Here is a 23,233-nt window from a genome sequence, read left to right on the forward strand (position 1 = left end):
GCTCAATCTGACAATCTGCACTAGTAAGTGGTGTCCATCACAGCTTGATGCTTGTTGTCATCATGACTTTTAACATTTTTCTCTTATTTGGGTAAGTATATTATTTTTTAGTTAACACTCCAAACATCATAGTTTTTCTTTTCCCCCCTTCTCTGCAATCTGTAAATCATAAGCTTGGTAATTCTGTCATGGTTGTTTATATTTACCCTTTAACAAAAGGCAAATGCTTTTTTGCTTTCTTCCACCCATCTTCCCACCATCTCCTCTCTCTTGTATTCTATTTTTTTTTTTTTTTTTTGAAAAAATCAAGAAGTTGAAAGAGAAAAAATGGTAGGGAGATGGGAGGGAGAATGCATTGTAGCAAATGTCTTTGTTATTTCAAAATTTGAATTATTTCGAAATAGTCAAATAGACATATGAGCTACTCTCTCGAGACATATTATATGATTATCGTATTAATTATTATTATTATTTTTTCAAATTTTTCTGTCTGATTTCGTTTTATTTATTTATTTATTTTTACATGATCTGATTTCGTTTTTATGAACATCTATCAACAAAAGGAAACAAAAGGAAAAGGTAATGGAGAATTGACCAGAGAGAAACACGCTTTGACAATGAGTCATTCTCAAGGTGCTTCATCTACTACCAATCGACGAGAATTCTTTTCCATTCCATCCTTTTCTAGAGCAGGGTCTTTCCCGTCTTTCCCTTGCACCTCTGGTCTTCATCCTACTCTAATGGATGACGTGGACGACGTGGAGACAGCTATGTCATCCGAGGAGCCAAACTTTTACCAACCACAACAAACAAGCGAAAATGCAAACCAATCACAAGTACAGTTGGAGGAGATAGTTGTAGAGGAGGGGACGCATTCTCACTTGAGTCTTCACTCAAGTGATCGCGAACACTCTGATGAGAGTAAGTACTCCTCTCTCTTCTCTTGTCTGCAAGCAGAATTTTTTTTTTTTTTTTCTTCCCATAATATTTATATACAGATTAATTAATCTTATTTAATTAGCTTCAACAGGTTCATAAATATACAGGTGAGTCGGTGACTCAAATCACTTTTTGAATATAATAAAAAAAAAAAAGTACATTTTTGAGAATATACTCAAATCACTATTACTGAAAATGCTAGATTTATGACTGATTGTTTTCCATTAATCCAATTAGCATTTTTATTTTACAATATTAATTTGGTGTGTTAGTTCAAATTAACTTTTAGATCGGTTCTTGTTATATATTGTTATTAAATTTACATCTTCTTATAGTTAATGCTTTTAGGATAACTACTGCTAATCTAACATAGAATCAAAGCTATAGGTCCTGATTTACTCTCTTATAAGCTTAATTAAGCTTTTAGGACAAATATAGTATATATATTATATATAAAAATATTATGTATAACATTACTCTTCTATATATAAAATATTTTAGTTTTTCGGGTTCTTAGAATCTAAATGGCATGATTTATCACGGAAACAATGTTGTTAATACATATGCTACTTGCAAAAGTTTTAGGAGAGACAAGAATGATTGTGTGGTCTCAACCGCCGGGGGAAAGGTCTCAACCGCCGGAGGAAAGGTCTCAACTGCCGGAGCAAAGCCCTCAATTCCTGGAAGAGATGTGTAATTCCCTGTATCGAGCTGCCCTAAAAAACGATTGGGAAGGTGCTAGTATCGTATTTGAGGCTTACGGAGAAGGTGCTGCCATACTTCCCATATCACAAGAAAGAATGAATACACTTCAAGTTGCAATTGCAGTTACAGCAAAATACACAACTTTAGTAGGAAAACTGTTGGATTATATGAATCCGAAAGAGTTAGAATTTAAAAATAGCAATGGAGATACAGCCCTTGCAATTGCTACTCTATCAGGAAATGTGAAACTTGCTAAGGAGATGGTGACGAAGAACGATAATCTGCCAATGATCAGAAATAATAAAGGAATTCTACCACTTCTCACAGCAGCTATGCACAAACATAGAGACATGGTGTTGTATCTATATTCTGTGACTGATTTTGATCAATTGACTTCTGCTGAGAGCATTCAGCTCCTTCTTTGTACTATTTCCTGGGATATGTATGGTATGGCCTACAACTCACTAATTGTTAGTTTTAGAAAATTAATTTACAATGTCTTTACTATCATTTGATTTCTTTAATAGAACTTCAATTGGATGTGAAAAGCATATCATTGAAATTTTACAAAGGGTATTGAGTCATTATACATTGTGGCGGCCCTAACTTTGACATTGAGTTTTACGCTGTAATTACGTAAGTTGGATAGAGTTACCAATACTTGTAATGCAATATTATTGATCATATAAGGATTTCTGAACCGACCCTTGCAACTGATCATCAAATTAATGTGTTGTTTTGGTGAACAGATAAGGCACACGAAATCCTGAAAAAGGATCCAACATTAGCGACTGCCGAAGATGAAAACAAGTGTACAGCATTGGAACAATTGGCGAAAAAACCTTTTGCGATGTCAACCTGGGAAAGATTCAAAGGCTTCTGTTAGTTTGCCTCTAACCCAAACTTTCTTTCCTTGCATAATCAAATATATATATTTAAGCACTTGTTTTTTATTACATTAATCAAAATTTGATTACCAGTTTACTCGAAACTCAAATCACTTTGGAATGAGAAGTAGTTTGTCTTGATTTCATCGAATATTTATATAGTATATACATGCTAAAGTACTGTGATAAGATCTAATGAGATAAACGGTTTTCTATTTGATATGTTTAAATCTATTGTAAAACTTGGAACTGTTTCCTTTATAGACACCAATAGCATTGTTGGTAGCATTTTTTTTTGGTTTTTTGCCGTACAAGGTAGCATTTCTTTTTCACTTAATTTTAAGGAAAAAAACATATCACTGTGGTTTTACTGATTTGCAATAAGCTTCGTGTAGTTTTAAAATGGTCTGATTTGCAAAAAGAACACATTAGTCTCTACTATTAAATTATGTTACCCTAGAGATGACTAGGGGTGACTTTTGAGCCACCCTAAAAGTGGTTGATGGTGGCTCGCAGGCCACTCACAAATTTGGGGGTGTTCTGCAAGCAACCCCTAGTGGTTGGGCTCACATGCCTTTTAGAGGTGGTTGAGTCACCTCTAAGGTGGCCCGTGAGTTACCCCTAACTAATAGAGTTGACGCTAATGCAACCTCCAATGTTATGGGTGGCTAGAGTCACTCCCAGCCACCTCTCCATGAGCCAACCCCAGCTAGACATCTCCTCCCCTCTCCCTTTAACTTTAAGTACTTTTTAGTTTTTAATTTAGTATATATATATATATTATGGATGAAACATGTCTTAAATTTATTGGATTTAACGTGGCACACTAGTGGAATTCGTCAAGTTTTTTGATGTAATTTGATATTAGAGGCTAATTTGTTGTTTTTGCATACCACATATAGCTCTGAGAACGTTTAAAACCACATAGAGCTTTATTGCAAATGAGTGAAATCATGGGAACTAATTTTGCATTTTCTCCTAATTTTAAAAATATAGCTTTTGTAATAGTTCATTTTGTTATTTAAGAATAGGCTAGTGATAAATTAGTAGGATAACTAATTCCAAAAAACTCTTAAATTTAAGCACTTTGTTAATGAATAGAGATCCTATTAATCAAATTTGTTAGTGATTTAGTTTTGTCTTTGTTTTCTATTCTCAAGTCAAAGATTAATACAAACAACTCAAAACATACAACACTGCTCAAAATATAAAATTTGTTTTTACCCTAATGTCAAATCAGTTCATTTTTTCAAATAAAAAATAACCCCTAAAACACATTAACAAACATACCCGATAGGTTAACATAGAAAGGGACTCACATTTAAAAACACTCCTAAATTTGTATTTTGATATTTGATTATGAAAGGGACTCTTGTGATATAGTAGGTAATTAATATCTTTTCAAATTAAAATCCAATATCAAGGGCTAATCGCAAAATAAATCACTATTGGTGTAAAAATAATAAAGAATTCATTACGAGGCCTATAGGTGTAATAATAATAATAATAATGAATGAATGATAGAAAAATCAATATGTTGGTAACTTATCTAGTATAAGAACTCAACATCAAACTTTAATCAACTTGGCGTTCTCAAAATTTTATTAGATGGTTAGGAAAGAGGCGAAACTCATTATTTAGTTACATAACTGATTGCCTAACCACTATAACTATCAAGTCAGTTTATTGATATTTCCCATTGATCCAGAAGTTTTCTTCATTTACTAAGAAGAAAAAAAAGTTTGCTTAATCTTAAAATATCATAATCTAAATAGTATTATATATTTGAAAATAGAATCAAAATTATAAGCAATAAGAAACACAAGTGTTATTGCTTGTGGCATTTGATACGAGTGTTTGAGTTATACCAAGACAAAACATATCCAAAGAAGTCCACAACTAGGGCATAAATAACTGCATTTTATGCATTACATTATCTTCATTTTTTTATGAAAATTTCAATCTCATTTCTTGTTATGGATCTTGTTAAAATATCTTAACAGAATAAATAAATTAGTATGAAATGAGATTTGAATGGATTCTTTTCCTAATCCTAGGGTTTGAAAGCATCTATCGCAAAGCTTCGATGCGGATGTTAGCCTATACATTAGTTGAATCCCTTTGGAGAGAAGTTCAAAAATTACAACCGGAAGAACGAAAAAAGTATTCATCTACAATTTTCCTTGCTGCAGAGTTGGGGAATGTTGAATTTCTAACTATACTCATACGCTCTGATCCTGAGCTCATATGGATGACTGATGGAAAGAAGCGAAATATATTTCATATTTCTATTATATATCGGCAAGAGAGTATATTCAATCTAATACATGAGATAGGCATTTTCAAAGATATGATTGCAACCTATTGCGACAATGATGGGAATAACATGCTGCACTTAGCTGGAAAGTTGGCATTTGCAAATAGACTGAATATCGTATCAGGAGCAGCCCTTCAAATGCAACGAGAATTACTATGGTTTAAGGTGTGTTAATATTATTTCAGCTTTCTTTGTTCTAGTTCCATATATATGGGTTGTAGTTTCACTATTCAATTTACACTTTGGTTATTATAGGAGGTTGAAAAGATTGTGCCCCTTGCATTCTCAAATGCGAAGAATTTACAAAAACAAACGCCCAATGTTCTATTTAAAAAGACACATGGAAAGTTACAAAGAGATGGTGAAAACTGGATGAGGAACACATCAACAAATTGCATGCTTGTTGCAACATTGATTGCCACTATGGTTTTCGCTGCGGCCTTCACTGTACCAGGTGGAAATGATCAAGTAAAGGGAAGTCCTATTTTCTTGGAACGTAATTGGTTTACAATATTCTTCGTGTCAGATTCAATAGCATTGTTATGCTCTACATCTTCAGTATTAATTTTCTTGTCAATTCTCACATCTCGTTACACAGAACATGATTTCCTTTATTCATTACCTAAAAGGTTGGTGTTAGGACTAACCATGCTCTTTATCTCCATAGTAGCCATGGTCGTAGCCTTTAATGCAACCTGCTTTTTGGTCTATCAAAACAAAACGGCAGTTATTCCGAGTGTTACAATTCTTCTAGCTTGTATCCCAATTTTATGTTTTATTCTCCTACATTGTAGACTTTTCTTCGATATAACCCGCTCAACATTATGGTCTAGATATCTTTTTCAGTCAGGTAGACATAAGCTTTTCTAGCAAGTGGAACATGTGTAGTAATCCAACACTTTGTAATGTATTTTCAAATTTTTGGTGCTTATGGATTTGCATAATGGAATGGAATGAGAATGAAAATTGTAATTGTGATGATAGACGGCATGAGTAATGAGAACATAATTGAATTGAAATGTTTAGAACAATCAGGCTCGATGCTTGGGCCTCCAAATGAAAATGATTGCAATTTTTACCAACTTCTTGAATGCCTAACAATTTGATAATGAGAAATATTAAGGATTAATAAGTTTCTCATATTTTCTTATAAATTCAATAGATTAATCATTAGATTTGTAAGGTCTACATAAGTTTACAAATATAATGATTGATTTGTAAGATGAGATGGAGAAAATATAGAAAAAAAAAAATAAAAAATTAAATAATACTTAGCATTTCTCTTTCATAATTAAGCTTATTTATATTAGTTCACCCTATGTTTATAACAACTAATTAACCAACTCACCTAACTAATATACTCAACATAAAGTCTAACTCAAATGCACTACTATTAAATGTTTTACATTTCTAGCCCTTTCCAAGCACCTTACCGACCTACTAGGTTTTGTTTTACATTTCTCATCCTTTCTAAGCACCTTACCGACCATATCACATCTATTTATGTGAGGTGGGAATTTTTAATTTTTAGTTGATTTAGATGTGATTTGATGGTTTGTTTTCTTTTTTTAAGTTATACTAAGCTGAGATGTCAATTACCCACCTTCGAAATTCCTCGAGAGGAGAGTTTCGGATAGTTTTTGGTCATGCCCAAACTGCTCCATCTCATGAGCACTTCATTTGGGATAGTTTTTGGTCATGCCCCACCAGCATATCCTCTCCTCTCTCTATTTGTGTAGGATAGCACAAAAGAGAGGATTTGTGCCGAAACTCAATAAAAGTAATTCTCTTTTTAGAATAATAATCTCCCACCTTCGAAATTCCTCGCTTCCACATTTACAAACTCATTTGCTCAGCCCATTAAACCTTCGGGCCAACTCCCCCACCTCCTATTTCTTTCAACTCCAAAGCCCGTGAAACCCTATATCCCACCAACTCCTCCCTTACCGGGTTTTTTGGTGTCTTAGATATTTGATTTTTTTTTTTTTTTGGTATTTGATTTTTTTTTTTCTTAACTTGTGCAAATGCATGGAAATACAGTACTCTAAACCAAGGCATATTTTAGTTTTCTTTAATTTCTTAATTAGAGATATATTTTTAGTAATTGGTTTTTGAAAAATATATAATGAATTATCAATTTACAACTATAAATAAAAATTTCACCATTTTATGACGTTTTCAAAAAAACCTAACTGTTCACATGTCACCAAATGTTGGATTTTTTGTAGTGAATGGAAATGACTTACACCTAAATTGAATATGTTAGAAAATTAATATGCATAGCGGAATAGAATAGTACCTTATTTGTACAACAATCAAATATTGTTCCACGTGATTTTCCAATGAATTTCTTCTTTTTTCCAGTGATGAAATACACTACTAGAAATTACTAGAGTAATATTCACAGAATCCACAGTCTAAGAGCACCAATGAAAAATATATTGAGAGAGAGTTGTTATTGTTTTTGTTTTTGTTTTGTTTTTTTTTTTTTTTGTTTTGTTTTGTTTTTTTTTTTCATCTGTCTCTCAACCCATTCAATAGGAGAGTATTTATATTATCACTCATTTAGATGAAGATAGCTGTTTTGTTTTTAGTTGTCAGTTTCCTACTTACAAGCCAAGTGTTGTATCACTTGGCTTTGTACACGTAGAGGCGTGCCTATGTGGACGCCTATCTTATTTTCAACATCTGCCACTCGCACACAATGGGCACGACCTGGTAATGTATCTCTCAATGTGTTTTTTTCATTATTCATACTTGCAAATAGACTGTGCGACCACCGAGTACACCTGCATATGAAGGTTGGGAGCACTATACCAAATCTTTATCAAAAAACTAGCATAGCAACATCCCTAAAAAAAAAAATGTCTCATTATGCCCTAGACTCATTCGAACACATCAGATCAAACATCTCTAATCCCTCTTGAGTTAACTCGGAACATTGTTTGACCTACTCATAAAATACCATGATGTATTCACGATTAGGTTGCTATTATCATATAGCGCCTTAACCTGTCGACAGTGAATACACTCAGGAATGTCTTATCGAATAGTCTTCCCTTCACACTCATGCCACTCAACTTTGGTTCAATCGATTTCCTAGTTATGTCCCTTTAGACTGCATCAATCATAGTCATAAGCAACATACTAGAGTAGCAGACATAAAGACCTTCGTCTTATGACATAGTCAAAAAGTCAACAAGGGCACAAAATATACATAGTCATGGAAAAATGACTTGTGGGACTCACATGGTAAGGAAATAGGGAATGATTCACTCACCTCCTCAATTTGGTCGCATGAGCACATGTAGTATGAAATACGTGTTACAGTTAAGTTCTCTTTCAAAAACCAAAAAAAAAAAAAAAAAAAGTATGTCTAAGCTCAATAAATTGTACAGATCTTAGTCTAATCGCTACACAAGCGCCTAACCCGAGCCCTTCATTTGCTCATCATCTTAGGCGCCAAATTAAGGTCTCACATCCGGCTAATCATAGGTTACATGAATTGTGGGCTATTCATGCATGGTCTAAACAACACTATAGACCTCATCTTAGCTCCAACTAAGGCGACATTTGTTTGTGTCAACTACCTTTACTTGCTACACAAGTATCAAAGGGCACAATGTCTTAGCTCAACTCACTACCCAAGTGCCAGAGGTGATTGCTCATGTGAGTGAGCCAATCTAAACCTGTTGACATACCTTTCATACCATGGAACCAATCACTTGGTAAGTGTGTATATTAAACAATATGCCATATGATAATTCAAAAAACAAATGATGAATAACATCATGTGCATTACTAAATAAATATCCCAAAAGAGTACAACAATTGTCAACTGAATAACAAACAATTACATTCTACGCAATCCCAAACTCCTAACATGAGTCTGAAAAGCATCTCTAGCGATAGGGTTTGTCAAGGGATCTGCAATCATTTGACTAGTAGAAATGTGTTTCAGGACCACCTCTTTTTGTGCAACCATGTCTCTAATGTAGTGATATTTTATGTCAATGTGTTTGGTCTTCCCATGATTCTTGGGGTTCTTAGCATAAGCAAGAGCTGCTGTACTCTCACAATGAATTGCAGGGGTGTCAATGAGGGCGGTTAGAAACCGCCCGCTAACCACTAACCGCCTAACCGTTATAACCGCCTAGCGGTTAGAGGTTATTGAGTTTACTAACCATAACCGCTAACCATTAACCGCCTTTTTATATAATATATAATATATTTTTATAATTATAATTATAATAATATTTATACATATAACATAATCACTTGATCATTAAATCACAATTTTTTTTTTTAGATAATTAAATCACAATTTGAGTATTAATATATTATCACTATAATTTATATGATTATATCACATAATCAATTGATCATTAAATCATTTGATTATATAATAACAAATTATACATATATAATATGACATAACTCATAAGTATACCAATTTATAACAATTAAGTATCTAGAGACTTAGTTCCAATGTATGTTATAAACTTATAAGCCTATATATGTTATAAATTATAATTATAAATATATATGCATATGAATAATATAAATGTATAATATCAATACTTAATCATATGATTCAATGACAATTCAAATACTTTATTCAAGTGAATCATATTATTAATGTACAATGATAATGTGATTCATATAATATTAAATTAAGTAATTGACATTTGATTAAACAATGTGTTACTTATAAACACAATTGAAGTATTAATGTATTATCATTCTAATTTTAGTAATATTATCACTATAATTGATATGATTATATCACATGATGAATTGATCATTAAATCATATGATTATATAATAATAAATAATACATATAATCATAAATAATATGACATATAATCATATATATCATATATTTTATTTGAAATTTTTTTATATGTTGTGTTGAACTTTTTATTTATTTTTTTTTTATTATTATTATTTTTAAGTTAACCGATTATGATTTAATATTAAGGATTTTTTTTTTTTTTTTTTTAAAGTACAAGTAAATGTAAATTTGGGGTGAAATATTTTTGATTTTTTAATATGGGCTCTTTTTATAGCAATTGGCCTAAGAAGACACTAAAGATACAAAAAACACAAATGAGGGTAAAAAATGATACAGTAATAAAAAAGCCCAAAAACACCCAAAAAAAAGCCCAAAAAGCCCAATTTTGAAAAAGCGGTTAGCAGGCGGTTACCTGTTTCACTAACCGCTAACCCGCGGTTAGTAGCTAACTGCTAACTGCCTAGCGGCTAGTAAAATCTACTAACCGCTAAGGCAATTACGGTTAGCGGTTATTGCCAATAATCGCTAATCGTAACCGTATTGACACCCTTAATGAATTGTCACAGGATTTGGAGCATTCGCAACAATCTCAAGATGTTGAAGGAATCTCCTCAACCAAACAGCTTCCTGAACCGCTGCAGAACAAGCTACATACTTGGTCTCCATAGTCGATAATGCTATACAGGGTTGTTTCTTGCTACTCCAAGTAATGGCACCATTATTAAGCAAGAAAGCATATCCAGATGTCGATTTGCGCTCATCTAGGTAACTACCCTAGTCAACGTTACTATATTCAACAAGACGCAAATTTGAACCCTGATAGCAAAGTTCATAATCTGCGGTTCCTTTGAGATATCTTAATATCCTCTTGACTGATTTCCAATGGATCTGTCCGGGGTTAGACCGGAATCTACTGACCAAGCCAACTGCATAGCATATGTCTGGCCGAGTACACATCATAGCATACATCAGGTTACCTATGGCGTTAGCATAAGGAACACATGTCATCTTTTCTTTCTCATCTTAAGTCTTAGGACACATCTCTAGGCACAAGTTTTCGCCTTTAGCAATAGGATTGTCAATGGGTTAATCATACATCAAAAAGCGTTCAAGAACCTTCTTTATATAGGTTTGTTGTGACAAACCTAGAAGTTTCTTTGATCGATCCCTGAAGATCTTAACTCCCAGAATGTAGTCTGCCTCGCCCATGTCCTTCATCTCAAAGTTGGAGGACAGCCACCCTTTGGTGGCGACTATCATATCCTTATCATTTCCGGCCAACAATATATCATCAACATACAATGACAGAATGATGAAACTCCCCTTGGACCGTTTGACATAAACAAAATGGTCTTCTTCGATCATCGAAAACCCATTCAAAAGAATAGCTCGATGGAATCTTAGATACCATTGTCTAGATGGTTGCTTTAGGGCATAGATGGACCGTTTGAGCTTGCATACATTGCGCTCTTGCCCATCGGCCACAAAACCAATTGCTTGATCCATATAGATCTCCTCATCTAGTTCTCCATTGAGAAAAGCTGTTTTAACGTCCATTTGATAAAGTTCCAAATTCATATAAGCAACTATGGCCAGAATCAAATGAATTGAGGCAAACCTTACTACTGGTGAAAAGGTTTTTTCATAATCTATACCCTCTTGCTGGGTATAATCTTTTGCCACAAGGCAAGCTTTGTACCTTTCTATTGAACTGTTCGCCTTGCGTTTGACCTTAAGAACCCATTTGTTCCCAATGGTCTTTCGCCCTGGCGGTAGGTTCACCAGATCGCAGACCTGGTTAGTCTTCATTGACTCAATCTCATTATTCATTGCTTTAATTCGCTCATCTTTTGCAGAAGATGAGAGAGCCTCTTGAACTGTCCTAGGCTCATCATCATCATGCAGAGCAATCATGAAAGCTTCCCCTTCAATCTCGAAACGACAACGGGGAAGATTTCCTCGTTTGCTTCTACGAGGTTAAGGTTGTTGTGAATCCTCTACTAGTGGTATGCTCCCCCTAGGTGGCAAGTCGCTACCACTATCCCTAGGAGTTTGAGGAATTTCTTCCTCATTCTCAACTAGGCCAAGCCACTTAGAGCGCCTTCCTTTTGATCCAAAGTCTCATAAAGCTCTAAATTTCTTTCAACCTCACCTCCAGTTGGAAACTCATCTTCGATAAAATCCACATCTCATGACTTTATCTTAGTCATCCTTCCATCGGTTTGTTTTCCTATCAACACGTAGCCCTTGGAATGTCATGAACAAATCCTACTGAGCCCTTTGGCCGCAAGTAACTCAAATTGGGTTTCTTGCCGGTCCATAACTCATAAGGACTAGAAGGTACTGATTTGGATGGCACTCGGTTAAGAATGTAGGTAGCAGTCAAAAGTGCATCCCCCCAATATGATATTGGTAAGTTTACTTGCACCATCATTGATCTAACCATCTCTAGTAGAGTTCAATTTCTCCTTTCCGCCATGCCATTTTGCTGCGGCGTATTTGGCATCATAAGTTGCCTTTTGATTCCCTTTTCATCACAAAGCCTTTTAAATTGCTCAAAAAGATATTCGCGTCCACGATCAGTTCTTAGAGCTTTAATACTCTTGTCGAATTGATTCTCAACCATATTCATATATCGTTTAAAACAATCCAATGCTTCAGATTTATGGGAAATCAAATAAACATGACCGTATCGCGAAAAATCATCTATAAATGTGATGAAATAGAACCCCCCCATGTCTTGCCCTTATATTCATTTTGGCCATAGATGTCTGAATGGACTAATTGCAATGGAAAAGATGCCCCAATGGCTTTTCCAAACGGTTTTCTAATTGACTTTCTCATAAGACAATGTTCATATGTGGACATGGACACTTTAGCGAGATTGCCTAATAGGCTTTCTCTAGCTAATCTAGTCATCCTTTCTTGTCTAATATGGCCAAGCCTAGCATGCCATCTAATTGAATTAACATTATCAGAAGAAGTCAATAAAGCAAATGATTTATCATAACTAGAATAATCCAAATCCAATATTAAAAAACCATCTGAAATAAAATTGCATCCATAATATGTTGTTCCCAAATATATGTAAACACTATTATCAAATACAAACCGAAAACCAAATTTAAGCAATGTAATTATAGAAAGCAAGTTTCGTTGAATCTCAGAAGCGTATAGCACATCATGGAGTAATAGAGTGTGTCCACCTCGCAAGTCCAGCTTGTAGGTACCAATACCAAGTACCTCCATGCTAGCTTTATTCCCCACTTTTATGTCTCGACTCCCAACAGGATTCAAGGATACTCCACAAATCCGACCCGATCTTGAGCTACATGTTTGGTTGCTACCAAATCTACAGTCCACACAGGAGACAAGTGAGCAACCAAAACAAGGCTTGTTATATAAACATAGTGAGAAAATTCAAAGAGTACCTTCTTCGGCTTAGTGCACTCAAGAGCGAAGTGGCCTTTCTTTTCGCTGTTAAAGCAAAGCAGCTTAGACTTGTCTTTTTTACTAGCGCGTTTACCTCTCTTACACTTGTAAGTCCTTGCCTTCTTGGACCCTGGTCCAGCAGCTCCATGTTTGTCATTGTTCTTGCGCTTAGGCCTATATGCCTTGCGCGAACTTGACTCAGCCAAGTATGCGGAACTATTGGGCTTAGTAGCCTCTAAGCGCTTAGCTTCAAGTTTCAAATGACGCGAAACATCATCAAAAGTCTTAATGTTCTCATTGTGCGTCAGATTTTGGTTCATAGCTTCCCAAGAGCTTGGTAGTGAACGAATCACCGCTTGGACCTGCTGCTCATCAGTAAGTTGGTTTTCAGCTGCTTTGAGCTAGTGCATCATGAATGACATCACCCTGAGATGCAGCTTCATTGTATGATCTGAGCACATCTTGTAGGAGTCAAACCTGATGGTCAATCCGCGCAGTCTAGTGGCAGATGTGCCACCATACTTTAACTTCAGTGCTTCCCACATATCTTGAGCTGTTGGATATACCTCGAACTCACCAATTAGATCATTGTGCATGCTGCTTAACATAGTAAAGCGCCCAGATTGATCCTTTTTGCTCCAATTTTCAAAAGCAACAAAATCTCTTATGTTTTGTTCGGTATCCCCTTGCATTGGCTCAGTCAGTGAATGGGACAAGATCTCCAAGACCTCTTGTTCATTTTAAACATATTGAATCGTTCGATGCCATATGTCATAATTTTCCCCATCCAATTTTTCCCCTTTATTCAAATCAGCAACAATACCTTTTGAAGCCATATTACTACAAAGAAATGTGCAAAGGGATATTATACATACATAAAAATTTGCAACGATAATCTAAGTTAAATAAAATAATTATTAACATGTCGCGAGATCGAAAAATCGCTAAGCTTCATAATCATCTCCCATGCCATAAGTGTCATAAATATTAATATTTAACTTAATTTTCGTAAAAATTATGTATGGGAGAAAAAATAAATTTAACTCAACCATACTCCCACTTATCAAGAATAATCTAGGCATAATTTACTCATCAAATAAATATATACCAATTCATGCCAATAAAATAAATATTGAAAAAACAATATGCATTCATATATATTAACTAAAAATTGAATGCTCTATTTAACGAACATATGCCCGTGGCCTAGTGGTTTGGGTGTGTGACTTTGAACCTTAAGTTCCTAGGTTCAAACCCAGTGAGCACATATTTTTCACCAACCCGTTTTAAACAAAAAAGCATATAAAACCGGGTCAGGCTGACCCATTTGGATCCGGTCCATGTGTCTTCACTGGCCCAAATGGTCAACCTTCAATCTCCAACGGATGGGCTTGTTTTTCCTACTAAAAAAAACGTGTAATGGGCCATGCCCATTTTAGATATCAAATTCTTAAAAAACAGAAAAAAAACCCTACACAGTCATCTTTTTGTTCAATATCACAGATTCACAGCCGTACATGGCCACCATCCCAACAGACCACCGCCGGCCTCCGAAAAAACCAGCGCTCCTCCTCATGCAGTAGCCCAGCCACCACTTCACACACGATTCCTCCTTTTTTTTTTTTTTATTATTTTTATTTTTTATTTTTTAATAATGCGGCACAACCGCTAATCTATAAAGAGCGGTGTCACTTTAACGGCGTATAAAAAAAAAATTTCCGCTGGGGTGGGCTGGCACCACTATAACGCCAATTTTCACGGCGGCAACTGATGCCGCCGCTCCTACCCATGGTGATAGTCACACCGCACAAGGCAGTGTGGCTATGGTTTTGGAGCAGCAGTTCTATGCCCCTTTAATTTGGGCACACAAGGTTGAAAATTAACTCATCTATAATGAGTGTTGTAAGACGTGATGGTGCTTCCACCACTGTGATTTTCAATCTGGTGGTGCGATGGTAATGTAGTGAAATACCGCTACCAGTGGCAGGTGCATAGGCATTATGATTCAGTAAATACAAACATACTCACAATATATATATATATTTTTCACGAAAACAATAAGAATGGCTCTGATACCAATGTTAGAAAATTAATATGCACAGCGGAATAGAACAGTACCTTATTTTCACAGCAATCAAATATTGTTCCACAGATTCACCAATGAATTTCTTCCTTTTCCCAGTGATGGAATACACTACCAAAAATTACTGGAGTAATATTCACAGAATCCACAGTTTAAGAGCACCAATGAAAAATATATTGAAAGAGAGTTGTTTTCTCTTTTTTTTTTTTTTTTTTTTTTCATCCGTCTCTCTACCCATTCAATAGGAGAGTATTTATATTATCACCCATTTAGATGAAGATAGCAATTTTGATTTTTTAGAATAATTGACAAAGTCAGTTTCCTACTTACAAGCCAAGTGTTGTATCACTTGGCTTTGTACATGTAGAGGTATGCCTATGTGGACGCCTATCTTATTTTGAACAGAATAAATTACCCTAACTAAAATCTATCCAATACAAAATCTACCCCTTTGTAGCACTAGAATTATTTTTATCTGATTAAAGGAAGTCAGAGTGATTCTCTTTTTAGGTAAAAAGGTATAAAATAAAAAAAGAAGGAAAAAAAAAACCCCTCCTCCTGCATCCAAACAGAAACAAATTCACAAAAACCTCATAAATAATATATTTTATTATTTTAATCGTTCCACAAGAGACAACTTTATAAATTGTAGCGATTTTAACGTAACAAAATATAAGCGGATTAATCTTGGTAGATGCCTAAAACTAAGTAATTAATGGGTCATGAACATGAAATAATTCCAAAGCCACATTCCCAAACCTAAGAGAGAATTATTTTACAATTGAATAATGCTACTTTTCACACTCATGTTACACCGATTGATATGACGTGTTTTAAGTGATCACTAATATGATAAACCACTTAAAACACGCTACGTCAGCATGTTTAAAATGAGTTTAAAGAGTTACATTACTCATTAGAATTTCTGGAGCAACTGGGTCTAAAAGTGGGCAAATGATGATTTGATTACTATAGGTGAAGTCAAAGTTTATACAATTGCATGCAACTTGATCTAACTTCACATTAGGAAATTTCGTGCCATGACTAAAAGGAGAAAGAAACATAACAAAACAAAAAAAGAGGAGGCAAAGGGAGGAAAACTTCCAAACTAAAGTGTGAGAGGGGGTCTTTGTCTGCCACTCAAAACCAAAGGCTTTTCTACTAACTCTCCAACAATCATGGGTGACATTTGGAAAAACAATACTCTTATTTCCATATTGGTCAAGTTTTTCCACATAAAAATAGTGTGAATCCTCCTTTGATAAAGCATGGGATTACATGAGTAATAGTAGAAACCCAACTACTAATATAGTAATATATTGGTCCAAGTCCAACATTGGCATGCAAAATGGGTGTGGTAATTCTCCATTAAAAAAAGAAAAAGAAAAGGGGAGAGAGAGGCCACAATGATCATTTGATTTGAGCACATCGTTGAAAATTAATGGTGAATAGTGGGGGGTTAGATTTTGCATGCGCATTGAACATAGTTGAGGTGATCATTACTTGCTATAGCACCCAATTGTTTGTGGATAGTGTGGAAAATTAGATGCACTAATTAAGCACTTAATCACTTGGTTTGATTTTGCTACCTTAGAATATATATTTTTCCTTAAAAGTTTTTCTTGTTTTTAAGTGTTTGGTGATGATCTATATAAATCATTTTTTATTGTTATCTTCATAGGCTCAGACATGCAATTGTGAGAGGGTTTCTTATGGGGCCTTCCTGCCTTTGGGTTGTCCAAACACTTACTAGGATAAGTGGGCTTCATAAGGGCCCTCTCACAATTGTTTTTAAGTGTTCGGTGCAGCGTAAAATATTTGACAACTTAAAAAACGTTTTTAGTTGGCCAAGAAAAATAACCTTCAAAGTAAAATGGTTTATTCTTTTCATCTACTTAAATTCATTTTTTTTGTTGTGCTCCCATAACCTTAGACACCCCTCTCATGAGACCTATTTATCCAAAAAGGTCTCGGATTGTCCAAATACCTACTAGGGTAGGTGGGCTCCACAAGGTCTCTCTCACAATTGCTTGCCCTAAATTGTAAGCAATACATGTAGTTGCGTTGGATTTTAATCTCACCTCTAAATACCTTATAATATTCTCACACTCTCGTCCTCTACAATTTCTATTCACCGCCTCTCTTTTCTCTTCGTAGCTCTTCATATTATATAAAATTATAAAAAAATATTTAATAATTTTTCATTAAAGCAAAAATGCCAAAAAATAATTTTTGAACCATTTTTCAAGGTTGCAAATAGCTTACTTTTTTTTTTTTTTTTTTTTTTTGTTGACAGAATATGAATCTTTTTAGACCTGTCATTTGTTTTTGAAAACTCACTTCTAAACCTAACATTTTTTGTAACTTTATTGAAACACACGTATTTGACTTGCAAAAGTGCTGGGTCAAACACGCTGTTACAGTGGTTGATTTGAACATGCAAGTAGGTTAATTTTCTCTTGTTCAAGGACTAACTTTAGAAAATGATCAGTTTTTATAGTTGCTTTGCAACTTCTACCAAGTCTTGATTGGGTGACTTTTAAGAAGCCTCGAAGAAAAAAGAAAGAAATATCATTTGATTTGGTTGCGACTCTGTGAGCATCTTTGCATTGCATGCGACATTTGTTAAGACACAAGCAGCTGAGAATACACACAACGTAGTTACGTAATGTATGACAGATATGTGATATCACCCACTCATAAACAGTGCTACAGATAATGTAAACTGAATCTTTGACACAAAAATAAAGTACCCACAGCCAGTCCATTCCCATGATCATATTTTTATTAGCATATACCCCACAAATACTTATTCAAACGTGGGCCATCCAATGCCTTTAAGCCTTTTCTCAGACCATCAAACCTGACCTTTGACCTTTGGATCATATAAACATAAATGCTATTTGATATAATATTTATATACGACTGCCAGGATAACTCATTTTTTAAAATTGGCTTACAAAAAAAAAATGTCAAACTTACTTTATCAACACTAACCTGATATTGGTAGTCGAGTTAATGTCAATATTTTAATCTAACTCATAGGCCGCCTCCTTCACGACTCGAATTCGCAGTGTGGTGTTTGGCTCTAATACTTAAATGATACAAATTTTGGGTATAACCCACATTTAAAAACTGATTATATATACACATAGTTAAGATTAGATTTAATCCATGTGGGACACAAGGATTGTAACACATTAATTTTTTTGTTTGTTTAAGAAATATTATTTAGTAGACTGTTATATAGTAAATATAACGTGACAGTGAAAACCAACCCTTGATTTTTTTTTTTTTTTTAAACAAATCTTTGTTGATCTAAATGCTAATTTTCATTGGTGTGTCATCTCAGTTGTATGGTAATTATATAATTGTCCACTAAATAACATTTTAGTAATTGAAAACATAGAGACACAAACACCCTTAAGAGCATGTTTGAAATTGTATTTGAGAAATAGAGTTTTTAAGTTAAAAAAACTTTTTGGCAAAAACTTCATTTTTAAGATTTTACCAAAAGTGCGTTTTTAGTATTTTTATAGTCTGTTTAGGATTACGTTTGAGAAATAGAGTTTTTAAGTCAAAAAACGTTTTTGGGCAAAAGCTTCATTTTTTAAGCTTTTGCCAAAAATGCGTTTTTGGCCATTTTTAGGTTTTTTTTGACCCTTAAAAGCGATTTTAATTATTTTTACCAAACGAGTACTTTTTTCTTCAAACGGACATTTTGAGTTTTAAAATTATTTTTAGGCCCTTCAAATGCAATCCCAAACATGCCCTTAGACTTTTTAGACTCTTAAAAGTGCTTTCAATTTTTTTTACTAAACAAATATATATATATTTTTTATTTTTCAAATGAACTTTTTAAGTGTTAATTGCATTTTTAAGCCACTCAAACGCACACGCAATGTTAAAGTAATGATTAAGTAATTAAATTTACCTCTTCCTATTAGCTTAATCTTTTGAAATAACTGATGATTTAACATGGTATCAGAACCAAAGGTCCTGGAATCGAACCTTGACTCTGTCAATTTACCCCTCATTTAAATTAAATATTCTACGTGTTGAGCTTCACGTAAATGGGAGTGTTAAAGTAATGATTAAGTGATTAAATTTACCTCTTCCTATTAGCTTAAACTTTTGATACAAACAAGCCATAGATATTGTCAACAACCGCGGCCTGCAAGGCTAGTTTGGTCTCCAATTAGTCTTGCGTTGGTGAAACAAATAATTGGTTTTATGGATTTTGTTCACCAAATCAAGGTATTAGTTGGAATTAATATGTCATTGGACCACGTTAGTTAATTAAGAATGATTCATTGATGGTCGATTAGACACAAAGGAATATAGGGTACAAATATAAAAATAAAAGATCCAACCACGAATTCTTCTATCATGATTAAAATCTAGAACTTATCCTAGTGCTTCGATCCATTGCAACTATGCTAATTGAGTAGATTTTTAATATTCTACTATATGCTAATTGGATTGTGACATATATATTCTTTGTGTTAATTATGTTATTGAACGGTTCAATTCTATCTGAAATTTAATTCAGCCAAACCAATTTAATATTATATATATGATTCCAATATAATCAGCTGAATTATAAAGGAAGCAAAATCTCTGTGGGTGGGTTTGTCTTCAATTGTTATGTTTTTAAATAAAAAAATAAAAAAAAATTAGAGCTGCAATTCTTTACAATTTATTAACATGTGTCAGCATATGTAATTAAAAGGTATTAATTTAGTTTGACGGGTTACCCTATCGAGCCAAATGTCTCTTCTCTTGTGTACCCGACAATTATAATTAACAAATGCTTCCCTAAATGGTTGATCATACAAGTTAAAATTGAAGAAAAAAAAAATGTATATAAAAGAATAATTAAATTTGTAGAATATTCCTTTGTGCTCGTAGAGTTGAACATGACAACTTGTCCTCATCATGTACACTTATTAACGCTTGTTAATGTTATGTACGACTAGTTATATTTGTCTTTAATTAGTACATTACAATTAAAGAGAATTATCCAAAGCCGTATAAATGTTTTTTTGTGGGGTATATTTAAAAAAAATAATTTTGTAAAGTGTCTTTTAATTTTTAATTTTTAATTTTTTTGAAGTAAAAATGCTTTGGTTCGAAAAAAATACAAGGTTAGAATCGATTCTTATAAAGACATTTTTAATTTTTTTTTTTAAAGAGCAGCCACCCTCAACTAATGAGATGTTAGGAAATTTATAATATTTCTTAAAACCAGTGAGATGTAAAAAATAAGAAAAATACAAAATCAAGCATTAAAAAACACAAAAATTTACGTGGTTCACCACTAAGACTCTAAGAGCTACGTACAATGATATATAAATGGCATTAAAGCCTACAAACATAAGCGATTATAAATATGACCATCAACTGAGTTAGGACACCAAAATGGGCCAAAAGGTTTTCTCAGGGGCATCAGCCCAAGCCTCAACTCCATTGACTAAGCCTTCGAAAAAATATCATTTAAATCGTAGGGCCTCTAACGTCGTATTGGGTCGAGTGTGAACCGGGTCATATACAAAACTATGCTCCATATAGCCTAACATGAGAGGGAGTCGTTTTATAAGTGACCAGATGCTCACCCTTATCTTGTTGTGGTGGCCTGCTCTCTTTCAATGGGAGTGGACGAGCGGCCAACTCTCTCTTTTTAAATCTTTTTATAAGCAATAAATTAATTTCTAGATGAGAAAAAATAAGCACTAGTTTTTTTTTTTTTTTTTTAAAAAAAAATTATTATAAGGCGTGCGAAATTTTTCTAAAGAGTACGTTTTTATTTTTTTTATTTTTTAGAGAAGCTTTTCCTGTTTTGAAAAGTGAAATATTGTTCACTAAGAAATATTTATTTTTTGTTTTTAAAAATATAAAAAGACTTTTTCAAACCATTAACCAATATAACTGCAGATTCAACTAAGTTGTCCTACTGGCTGGAATCCTTAGGTTTTTCAGTAACCCAAAGGTTGAATATTCTTAATTTTGTTCGTTTTACATTACTAGAAAATACCTTTTTATAGTAGTTTCCTCCTATTTGATTAATTAAACATGTATATAGTCATAGACCTTTATGCCCATAGTTTTGCTTGGGTTTAATCTCCATCCATTGTGCGTGCAAGGGTTAGTTCAATGGTGATCTCGTTTGATTAATACTATGAGTTCGATTGTTCGAGCTCTCACTTAACCAAAATACGGTTCTTGTAAATAACTATTGGAATATTTAATATTGTCATTCATTTTATTTTTTTTAGGGTTTATTCCCGTTATGTTACAATATTTTATACTATTTAAATTAAGTTTATCAGTATTTTTCTTATTAACTTATTTACCTTCCATGTATTATTGATATTTACATTATTCTACGTAGTGCCTTTTTTATTTTTTTTTATTTTTTTAATAGATACATTTTGTACTATGTAAAATATACACTTCAATAATAAAAATGTAGCCCTAAAGGTGTCATTAGCTTCTTTCTTCTCTCTTTGCCTCCACTCTTTTCTTTTTCTTTCATATTTTATTAGAGTTTTTCTTCATATGAAAAATGACAAAATTATGTCCCCTCAGGGAACAGAAAGCCTTTAGCAAATAGGGGTTTTATTAATTTATTTATTTTAACCCTTCCATCTTTGTAAAAGTAGAATTCATGTGTTATCTTAACCTCATTAGTCATTGCCTTCCCCTTTCACATTCTAGAAGAAGTAGATTTTCTGTTAATCTTATCTCTATGCAGTTGATAAGATTTGGCTTACTTGTTCTAAGCAAAACTACGTATTGTAGATTTTAACTGTCCAAATTTAATTTTAATTTTCATTAAAAAGAAAAAATTAAATCTAAATGGTCAAAAAGACGAAACCTGAGCCAAACTGAACCCAAGTGATAATACTATGAGAATTGTTATTACTCAAGTACTCAAGTAAGATTGATCTTGACCCAAAAACTTATAATTGAGAGAAGATATGAGAACAAGGAAGAGAGAAATAAAATTAAAGTGAATTGACGTATGGCTTACATCTACACATCAAAGCCTTTTTTTTAACTACAACTTTTATTGATTATTTAATTGTATACAATATTCTACTTATAACGAAAGAGTTTGAACTTACACGTCTCTTCTACTTCTAAATTAATAATAATAAATTTATTTTATACAAGCTATCTTGTAACTATTGAGTTCGTGTAGCTCTTATTTCTTGAGTTGATTAAGATAAAATTTACGAGAGCATAAGAGACAATAATTATAAGAACTCAAGTGATAATAGTCAAAATGCAAAAAAAAAAAAAAAAAAAAAAATTCGTACAAGCATTGATTAATGGTATTTAGAAGACTTTTACGAAAATATTTTTTTTGCATTTTGACATTTATTTTCCTTATATTTTTGCTGGAGGAATATTATTTAGTAAACTCTCATACGACTGTCATACAACTATAATGATGTGATACTGAAAATTAACATTTGGATCAACAATTGCTTGTAAAAAGAAAAATCAATAATTGATATTCAGTGCCATTAGGGGTGTCAAAAATTACCGAGGAACCCAAACTGGAACCGGGAAACCGGGGACCCAGTTCTGTTTCCGGTTTGGAGAAACAAAAAACCGGGTACCCCGGTTCCAATACCTGATTTTTGCGACCTGATTTTTACCGGGTTACCGGAACCGGGTGCATATATATATATATATATATATATATATATATATATATACTTTAGATAATTAAGTATATATATAAAAAACCGGTTACTGGACCAGGTACAAATCGGACCGGCCAGTAACCAAGACCTTGGGGTCCCAGTTTTCCAAAACCAAAAATCGGGTACCTCAATTTCTGTCCCTAATTTTGACCAAAAACTAAAAAATTAGACCAAATTAACGCTCCTCAATGTCACATTATCATAATTATATAAGAATCGTATAAGAATCTATTAAATATTATTTATCTTTCTCTGAGTTGGCATGCAGGACCAATGAAAATGTATACAAAATAGACCGCAGAATGCAAAGAACAATAGACATTAATAAGGCATTCATGTCACCCCTCTGCATTTCCGGTG

The 23,233-nt window shown here is 33.5% G+C and overlaps 1 protein-coding gene across 1 annotated transcript; it reads left to right on the forward strand.

The window, feature by feature from the left end:
* The first annotated feature begins 485 nt into the window (after positions 1-485).
* Positions 486-5,827, forward strand: LOC132171518 (uncharacterized). The gene is made up of 5 exons (XM_088511862.1): positions 486-921; positions 1,519-2,091; positions 2,394-2,525; positions 4,589-5,013; positions 5,104-5,827. Exons 1-5 carry the CDS (start codon positions 543-545, stop codon positions 5,716-5,718), a joined length of 2,124 nt encoding a protein of 707 aa, XP_088367988.1. The 5' UTR covers positions 486-542; the 3' UTR covers positions 5,719-5,827.
* Positions 5,828-23,233: the final 17,406 nt, after the last annotated feature.

The sequence above is a fragment of the Corylus avellana genome, chromosome 1, assembly GCF_965113065.1.
Source record: "Corylus avellana chromosome 1, dhCorAvel1.hap1.2, whole genome shotgun sequence".
Lineage (NCBI taxonomy): Eukaryota > Viridiplantae > Streptophyta > Magnoliopsida > Fagales > Betulaceae > Corylus > Corylus avellana.

What these genes read in the sequence shown, in the direction of transcription:
- LOC132171518 (XM_088511862.1), top strand. Translation starts at nt 543, where the DNA reads ATGAACATCTATCAACAAAAGGAAACAAAAGGAAAAGGTAATGGAGAA. An exon ending in TCGCGAACACTCTGATGAGA is followed by an intron (nt 922 to 1,518) that starts GTAAGTACTCCT and finishes TACTTGCAAAAG; the next exon opens with TTTTAGGAGAGACAAGAATG. An exon ending in GGAAAGATTCAAAGGCTTCT is followed by an intron (nt 2,526 to 4,588) that starts GTTAGTTTGCCT and finishes TCCTAATCCTAG; the next exon opens with GGTTTGAAAGCATCTATCGC.